This window comes from Suricata suricatta, chromosome 5 (assembly GCF_006229205.1).
Source record: "Suricata suricatta isolate VVHF042 chromosome 5, meerkat_22Aug2017_6uvM2_HiC, whole genome shotgun sequence".
Lineage (NCBI taxonomy): Eukaryota > Metazoa > Chordata > Mammalia > Carnivora > Herpestidae > Suricata > Suricata suricatta.
The window spans coordinates 58,143,651-58,153,248 of record NC_043704.1 but is presented as its reverse complement, the minus strand read 5'-3'; the positions used below and the strand labels follow the sequence as shown (position 1 = coordinate 58,153,248).

The 9,598-nt window shown below is 38.0% G+C and overlaps 1 protein-coding gene and 1 pseudogene across 6 annotated transcripts in view; both read right to left on the bottom strand.

Annotated features, from left to right (window-relative positions):
- Positions 1–775: 775 nt before the first annotated feature.
- The window catches only part of CD96 (CD96 molecule), a 98,008-nt gene continuing 89,185 nt past the window's right edge, over positions 776–9,598 (bottom strand). For 5 of the 6 annotated variants that reach the window (XM_029939264.1, XM_029939268.1, XM_029939269.1 and 2 more), the window contains 3 exons: positions 6,280–6,345; positions 5,395–5,481; positions 776–1,887 (listed from right to left, as the gene is read on the bottom strand). In XM_029939264.1, coding sequence (XP_029795124.1) covers positions 1,760–1,887; positions 5,395–5,481; positions 6,280–6,345 — 281 coding nt within the window. In that variant the 3' untranslated portion in view covers positions 776–1,759. The remainder of the gene's footprint in view (positions 1,888–5,394; positions 5,482–6,279; positions 6,346–9,598) is intronic. The other variant, XM_029939266.1, reaches the window with a different exon arrangement.
- On the bottom strand, positions 8,485–9,287 carry LOC115291715 (annotated as a pseudogene).

Here is a 9,598-nt window from a genome sequence, read left to right as displayed (position 1 = left end):
CTCCTCCAGAGACAAAATTTTGAACTTCTGGGACTAAAGACTGAAGCGCTTCAAATAACTCCTTTGCCAACGTTACCCTCAGCCTTCGCCCACACATTCACTGTACACTGTGGGGCCAGGCCTGAGGTGGGAAGAAAAGCTCTTCTGAGTCCTTGAATTGGTTGGTACTGGATGGTCAGTGCCAGAATCCATTACATTTGAATCTGTGAACATCCTTCAAGTCATCTTTATGCAATGTTTCATGTTAACAAAATGCATCGCTTTGTCTGAAGTGTATCAGGCCTACACGTGGGCTGTACGAATGCTCCAGCCCTCTTCCTGTCAGGACACAGAAATACAACTGCGAGAAGATGGACGTCCCCGACTCAAACACCTCACACTCTCCTCGGGAAATCCAGAGCACCTTAATTTCTCCAGAGCTTAAGAGGTGGGGGGCGCCTGGGTGGCTCAGTCGGTTAAACGTCCAGCTTCACCTCAGGTCATGATCTCACGGTTTGTGGGTTCGAGCCCCGCATCAGGCTCTGTGCTGACAACTAGCTCAGAGCCTGGAGCCTGCTTCGGATTCTGTGTCTCCCTCTCTCTCTGATCCTCCCCTGCTCGTGCTCTCTCTCCCTCTCTCTCTCTCTCTCTCTCTCTCTCTCTCTCTCTCTCTCTCTCTCTCTCAAAAATAATAAAAAAACATTTAAGAAAAAAAAGAGGGCAAGGGGAGGGAGAAAAATACATCTCTATAAAACACAAACATTTAAATACATAATAATAAAATCAATTCAAAATCTCGGATTCCCATTTTCTCAGTTTACTAAAAATATCTAATGCCTATGACACGGTTTTCTGATGCTTTCAAGTAGACAATATATATCAAAAGGTGGAAAAATTTCTAAGAAATCTGCACCTCTGTTTCTTCAGGGAAATTAAGAATTCCTCAAGGTATATGGTAGCCAAAGTGTAGTCCTTGGGTAAGAGTCCGAAATTTCTGACTACTGGATCAGTGAGTTTTTTTTTCCCACCATGAAACACTCCCTGCACATGATTATAGAGTCTTCAAGGATACTTTAAGTAGAAGGTACTAGTGAGCACTGGCATCTTTGATAGTATCAGTAAGAGATGTAGAAGAGAAGCTGTCTGTGTTGCAGGGATCTCCTCCAACCATGGCCTAATCTGGGTCCCAAAGGGCCAGGTCAGAAGAGTGAGGCTTAATCATGCATGTCATTGCAGATTGCTGAGTGAAGGGAAAAGAATTTTAGAAAATATTTCAATAAGACAAAAGAGGGGTAACCCACTGTTTACTTTCTCTTCTCCTTGGGGAAAAGGAAAAAGGGCGGTAAAAGCCCATTCTGCTGAAAAGCAGATGGAGTTTCTTAAAATTACATTTCTCACTCAATTTCACACTTGAGCATCTAGGCCCAGCTGGGCCCAGGCAGTTCAGAGATGCATGAAAATGAAAAAATAATGAAGATTAAAAGAAAAATCAGTTTTAGTTTTTGAGGTGAGGCAAGGCTCAGTTCTCATTTCATGCCCACTGACTTGTTCCATCTGACGAGCGTCACAGACTGAACAGACAGAGGGGGACATCAAGTCAGAAGTTGTGCCCCTGATCCCAGCTGTGTGGTACTCGGCAAGCTGCGGACCTTCTCTGAGCTCCTCTGAGCGGCATTTCGTCAGTTACATATGCGGGAAACTCTGTATAGCAGCGATACTTCAAGTGCTGAGTATTTTTTGCTGAGAAAGCATCTCTGTTCCTGCAGATTCAGTAGTATACTCACATTTCCTTCTGGTACTGACACCATTGTCTCACTCCAACACCGAACAGTGCCATGCAGAAAGCGAGCAAAGCTGCTACGATCACTGGCCAGGACATTCCATCTTCAGGTTCATTAACCACAATACCTGCGCAGGGCATCGAGAGTGACAAACTTTCATGTCAAACTTTGGCAACTAGAAAGTATGACTACGTGAACTCTCTCTCCTACTTGAAACATGTTTTCTCCAAGGCCCAACACTGACCACAGTCATGCTCCGGGATCCTATCTACGCCTTGTTCTCACTTCTGGTTTTTGAGTTTCTGCAGTTACTTTTTATGTGAATGTTTTTCTTAGAATGTTAGAACGTTCCAGAACCCATAATTTTTCCCTTTCATTTTCCCAAGGCCCTGAACACATGATGGCCAGTGAAATGTTATTTGAAAGAAGGAATAAATAAAAGTGATAAGATAAGCTATAAATTTGTGTTCCAAATTTACTCCTGTAAAGGAAACTTTATATGTGAAATAATGCCCTGGCTTTGTTTTCTCCTATGCTTTAAGGAGTCATTAAATGCTTCATGGAATTTACTGAGTATATTAGGAAGATGAAGCAAGAGTAAAAGGCATTATAACTCTAGAACATTGCGATGTCCTAAAAGTCCCAAGCCCAGAAGGCCTGGGTAGGACCTGTAGAGGTGTGCGGCTCAAGAGACCATCATCCAAGACTTTTCATTTGGATGTCACTTGAGGAATGAGAATCCAGAATAGAAATTTTTAAATCCTTTCTACCACTGTCCCTCTTTTTCCTTCTTCCTCCTCTACATTTCAGCAATAGAAAGGGGAGAAGTTACAAAAGGGGTAAAGCAGAGCCAGATAGTTTTGCTCTTTCTGTGATCTGCGAAGGACAGAAGTCAAAAGTAAAGGGCTGGAGGGGCGCCTGGGTGGCTCAGTGGGTTAAATGTCTGTCTTGGGTTCAGGTCATGATCTGGCAGAGTGAGTTTGAGCCCCATGTCTGGCTCTGTGTTGACAGCTCAAAGCCTGCTTCAGATGGTGTGTCTCCCTCTCTCTCTGCCCCTCCCCTGCTCATGCTCTGTCTCTATGTCTCTCTCTCAAAAATAAATAAATATTTTTTAAAAAAAGCAAAAAGCTGGTAGAAATTATATTGGTGGGTGATACATAGACTGATTTTTCTTACCCTTTCTGATTATATCCACACTCAATTTATTCATTACATTTCTAGCATTTGAACACCAAGTCAAGCTGTGTGAATCAAAGACTTTCAAATATTGTTGATTTTAGACCAGAGGCAATGTAAATATCATATTCCAGACTGTTTTACTATTTTTCTAATGTGAAAGAAGAATTAAGAAAATTAACTCTCTTAGGAAATAAGATTGTTTGATTCTACCACAGAGAATAAAAGGGGACATCTATAATTACATAGTTACTTAATATTTTCCTTTTTGAAAAGCATTTTAATATCATGTTAAAAATTCAAACAGTATAGAAATATAAAATTATAATGAGAAAGGAAGTGTCCTTATGGCTTTAGATGCCAGAAACCCACATTAGAGGCAATACGTTTTAATAGTTAATTATGTATCCTACTGGAAGTTTTCTATGCATATGTAAGCACACACACACACATATATAAATATATATCTTGATATATATGAATATGTATTTCTTTTCTTATAAACAAGGGCTTACTATACATGTTTTTCTGTCACTGGTTTTTTTTCTCTTAAAAAGTGCTCTTGGAATGTTTTTCACAGAGGTACATAGAGATTTATCTTATTTGATTAAATGAGTGGCTAGTTCTCCAATATATAGATATGTCGTAGTTTATTTAATTGGTTTCTTAATATTCAAGTGTTAAATTCTTCCCAGGCTTTTGTTAATTCTAATAACACCCCAGTGAAATTCCTTATACCTTACGGATAGCTCTTCAGATTATGTAGATCATTTGGACAAAACATCCATTTTATGTCAGAATTATCTGGATTAAATTTCTTTTATTGTTTCAACTAGATTGTCAACTGTCTTTAAGTGCATACCAGGTTTTTAATTTCTTTTATTGCCTTAGATTTATTATACTTCTTTTTATAAAGCAAAGTCTCAAAATATATAGGAAAAAAGAAAACTGGGTTCAAAATATTAGTTACCTAAACTTTTCTATGTATTACGTAGTTAAGACTGCAACTATATGATGTTGTCATGTTTATGACACACACCTAGAGACTTAGGAAGTTTTTGAGACTCACCCTACCTCAGCCTTGTCCAAGCACATGCTGAGGGTAGTCTGGCAGCCCATGTAGTCCTATAATACCTACCCATGTGCTATGTTGTATGTTCAGGTGACTAGTTTACAGTAGTTCATGGCAGCAATGGAACTGGTAAAGACTAGACTATCACAATCACAAAAGAAACAATCATACAGATGGTTAACCCAAGACTACGCAAAGTTCTATTTTAGTCAAGTCAAAACGTACTAGGCTCTATACTGGCAACATGGTGGAATCTAACAGTTTACTCCCAAAAGTTTCAGAGAAATAAAGGCACAAAGGGTTTTTATTTATTTTTTTATTTAATGTTTATTTACTTTTAAGAGAGACAGACAAGGAGAGAAAGAGAGTGAAAAAGAGAGAGAAAAAGAGCACATGCAGAGGAGGGGCAGAGAGGGAAGGAGAGAATCCCAAACAGGCTCCATGCTGTCAATGCAGAGTCCAATATGAGGCTTGATCCTACAAACTGTGAGATCATGATCTGAACCAAAACCAAGAATTGGACACTTAACCAGCTGAGCCACCCAGGCACCCCAAGAACAAAAAGTTTTAAATGGGTCTTACATCAATGCTTCAAAATTTTCTCCCTACCAAATACAGAAAATGAGACCACTGACTTCAGTAACGTCTCAATGGAGAAGCAGGGCTCCAACCTTGCCTATCTCTAAACTAGGAAGTTTTTAAGGAACCAGTATCTGAAAGACATTGGTAGAACTTCAGTTTGCCATTCTAGTGCAGTTTTATGCACAGGATGATGCTCCAGTGACCTGAGGACTGGATGACTTTCAATGCAGAATAAGCGGAGAACCCGACTGGAACATTCACCAATCAAGTGAACACCTCCTGACGTGAATGACTTACTTGACTATGCCCCTTGGGTTAAGTTGGTCTTGGTCTTTTATGATATAAAACAAGAAATTATATTTAGCATTGGCAAAATGTTATCAGTTTAATTATAGAAATACTCTGTTCCAACAAAGAGTCTCAGATATGTTTTCACAGGATAAAATGCTTCTCACTACTTTTTACCTGGCTAGTTTTCATCATTTTTTAATTTTAATTTCAGTGTATCCTCAGAGGCTCCTTTCCTGTTCCCAGTTGGAATCAGACCTTTCTGTTATATTCTGACAATCCCTTGTACTATTTCTACTATTTCATAGCATTTGTCACAAATTAATTATATGATTATTTACTTACTGTTTATCATCTGTAATAGATTATAATCTTCAGAAGGCCAATGTTTACACAAGTCTCTTCTACATACAAAATGAAAAAGATCTACTTCTTTCACAGCGTATACCCAACAGATGGCACTGTGTCTGATAAACTTGAGTAAGTCACACGATTTTTTTTAAGTAAATGACTCACCAGTGATATGGATATGACTGTTTTTAGTAGATTTGGCAGTTGTGGGAACTTCTGAAAGTCTTCTGGTTGTGCTGCTGAAGATATCACCTAGAGAAATACAGGGGATATCTGAAATGATCCTAATCTCCAACGCAAGTCCAGCAAGTGGTGTAAAATTATGATTGGATTTCCCTTGCTGTTTGGAAGGACTAAATTTTAATGGCCTAAATGCTCCTACAGTATTATGTATAAAGTTTTTTTTTAGGACCGATTTACAGCAAGCCTAGGATCTTAGGATCTAACAGCTACCAAAGGAGTGAAACCTTCTATTGGTTTAAAGAAAGAGAAGGAGAGAGAGAGAAGCTGTACAGCACATATGACAAAACAATATCTGCTAAAGAATCTCCATGAGAAATGTAAGTGGTTATGGGGAAACATCTTATGTTGGAGTCATCAAAAAAAATTGGACTTATCTCTATTCTCCCAGGGTATCAGGGGTCCAGCCAATCAAAATATCGATTCTCTCACTCCAATGTCTTTGAAAAGGTCAAAAAAAACTTCTTTTGCAACATTTTAGCAGATAAATCTGTTGACAAATCATCTCATTTTCTAATGAAAACCTACTATTTAAAATACAATTTTTCATGAATTTGGTTAGCCAAGAAATGCTATTTTGCAGATTTCATTTTGAAATAAAACAGAAAAAAAATCTAAGACTTGGTCTCGGACTATATTTGAGTGGCCATGACTGGGAAAAATGTTGGTTCTATTCACTGTCATTTTCATCATCAAGGTCCACTTTTAAATAACTGAGATCGGTTTCTTACCAGTTCTCATTTTTCCACCTCTGCCCAAATAAAGCAGATCGTCACCTTCCCTGACCCTAAGTCTTCCCCAAGTACTCACCTTGAATTGGTGAGCCCACATCTGTGGGGGATGAACTGTCTGTTTCATTGGGCATCCATGGAGCTGCTAGGGGAAGAAGATATTAGAAGAAACAAGCTGTATAAGAGCAGTTATTTTATTGTCCAATCTTGACCTTTAATTGAAGCTAATAATTTATAGAAAATAATAAAATGGAAAAAAGACGATAATATGTAAAGTAAAATCATTGAACTATTCTGCAGCATGCATTAGAATGTCTCAAAATAAGGCAGGGGTTGAGGGAAAACTTGTGATCTAGAGGTTTCAAATACAGAAGGTTTTGATTATAGCCACTTAGAGGCAGGAAGAAGGAATGGGAGGAAAACACTAGGAGAGATTCCTTCAGCCACAGAGGGTGTGCTGTAATTGTTCTCATGTCCATCCAATAGCTGGGAGAGAATGAAAGCCCAGGTGTGTTATGGTGGCCCTTAGTTGGGAAAAGGTGCCAAAAGGACTTTGGAGACCTTGGTCGAACATGCAAGAAGGAACAAAATAGTTTGTACTGAAGCATTAGTTGACATTCTTGATTGGTTATGGAAACTGAACTGTGTCAATAGCGAATTATCAGACCCCCATGGTCATAGGTCTCACTAGCTGCTGTGTGAGTTGTCTTGATGGATTCAGAAGCAAACCTTCCCCTTGAATGGATGGCGGCAAACTCAGGCAGTACCTCTGGCTTTTGAAGTATATCGATCAACTCATTTTGTTTAGTTCATTGTCACTGGCAGCAACATTCCACTTGTTGGCAGGCTCTGCATTTCTGTATTTGAGAACAGTCTTCCAGTGTAGTGTAAAGTAAAATAGCTATAGTCATATAGAGTTGCAATTGGCAGAAAAATATTATGCTCATTTATTTAAAACATTAGCACGCATGATTTTCCAAATGTTTTCTTGTGTATCAAGACCAAAACAAATAAGCAAAACCAAGCCAAACGTTAAAAAAGAATCCTTAGCCTCCCCTTTCCAGGTTCCTCTCTGGGTGCCTAAGGTAGTTGCAGTTGCAAATGAAGTATGTCACCAGGCCCTTTGAAGAAGAGTAACTCCATGCTTTCCAGAAACTGCTCACAGTGCAGTCGGCCATAGCTAATTCCACTGGGGGTCACCCTAGACATAAGGGGGTTTTGTACACAGCTATGCTGAGTGTGACTAGTGTGACTAGGTCAGGGAGATGTTCTCATCTTCAGTATAATTATCTGACCCTGTTATCCTGACTGGTTTTTGTTGTTGCAGTTCTAGCAGAATATCAAGGTCAATAGATGATGATGGACTGAGCCTTTTTTAAAAGTCCATTTTTAAAGGCTAAGCCTTTTAGTTAGGGATTTGACTAACAAAGAACACCAACTAATTCAAAAGAAATTGGGACCAGGCCTGGATTTAGGTAAAATTATGAAGAAGGCAAATTGTTCCAGATAATCTTATAAGACTTTGTGCCCAATATAGTGCCCCATTTACTTACTTTTAGAGCTTGATACCTTTATTTTTTATCTTTTCAAAGTCTGTTTGTAAGAAAGGATTTGATAAATTAATTAATGTTAAGATATAAATAGTTGGACAAGTAGCATCCCTTTCAGGGAAGTGGGTATTAAAATTCTTTTTCCCATTTCATATTTACCATCAGCAAGTAAATACAGAACATTTTGTAAACACTAACAGTTTTTTTTCACCAAATCTAGAATGCCAATCTTTTCTAGTCCATATTGATTTTCTCCAGGCAAAATAGCCAAGCACAGAACAATTTCAGGAGATGGTGATACCATCAGCATGATCCATGCAAATTACAAAAATGGTAGAATTTAAAATTATGCAAATGATTTGCCATTTCATAAATCTTCCTTTTTAGATTTCTAGAAATTTTCCAAGTGTAAAAAGGCTCCTCAGAAAATGTGTGATAAAATTAAACATAAGAATCCATTTGGGAAAGCAAAAGTTATTTTTCTAATTTTGGCTTTAAGATTTGTTTTTAATCTGTTAAAAAAAATTATGGTGGAGAATGTGTTGAGAAAGCTGAATAAAAAGGAGCTTCCAGTTGATGGATTCAGCATGTCTGAAAATACTTAGGTAATGTAAAGAAAAAACTTTAAGAGCAAGAATGTATTATACATAAGAGTCTCTCAGCAAGACAAAGAGATGAGCAATTCTTGTATCAATTGCTCCCACAGGAAGGAGGTCTTCCTGAAGAATACTTATTTATAGAATCCTCAGTAAGATAGAGTTGGCCTCTAATGATTCATCTTTCACTAACATAACCCTTTTCTAAAAGCTCATCCACTTTATCACTTAGATATCCAATTTTCAGAATGTATTCCACATTGGCTACTCCATCTGCCATTCTTAAGTCTCTTGGAGAGTCTCTCAGCAGAATTATGTTTCTATTGTCTTTTAATTGATTGAAATATACTGTGTTCTTCAAGTCACCATTATGTTTGTTATATACGTGAGTTAACCAAAATCTATGAATAAACACTACTTTGACATTTGGATGATAAATACAGCTTGATGGATAACCTTCTCAAGTACATTACTGTGATCAGCCAAAAATATGAATACAACAATGCTGTGTTTTTGGTTTCTCAAAGAAGTTTTTATATACTTCTTTGAGCATAACATTGGATTCTTCCAAAATTTATTTAAATTTAGCATTGGGTAAAGCTTGTTCAATAAGGAAACTATGTGCCTTGGCCTGTCTTTCTACCATAAAGGGATTCTTTTCTTCTATGGTAAAAGCAGAATCAGTTTTGACAATATAGTAATTTTCCTTAGTTGCAAAAACTTTCTCGACATTCATTTTGCAGCCAGTTTATGGTTGTAAATAATATTATGACATGCTGGGCATCTTTTCCCTTTGTAGGGAAATCTTCTCAGTGCCATATTAAAGCCCATGGTTATCTGAAGATTGCTACTTTTTTGATAAAGCTACAGATAATTTCTGTAATTTTTGTCGGGCTTTTGATGCAAGCTGAACTTCTCTGGAATTTGTGCATCATTTTTACATATATGTTTACCAAAGTTTGTTTCTAATCATCCTTTAGGCATTCTGAGTTCTTCTGTCCTTGATTTTGTCTTGGAACAATGGCATGGGTGGCAAGAAATATTCACAGATGCAGGGTTTGGATGCAGGGATCTTAATGATCTTGGTTTTCTGCCCCATCTTCCTCTTCAGGGTAAATATGTCCTGGGCCAGCACCACCCCTTATCCTAGGATGCATTTGCTCACACTGGTTACCATGTTTGTTCTTGTCACAACCACTTCATCCATAGAAGAGACCCTCATGCTCTCCCTGACCATGGAAACGATGACACT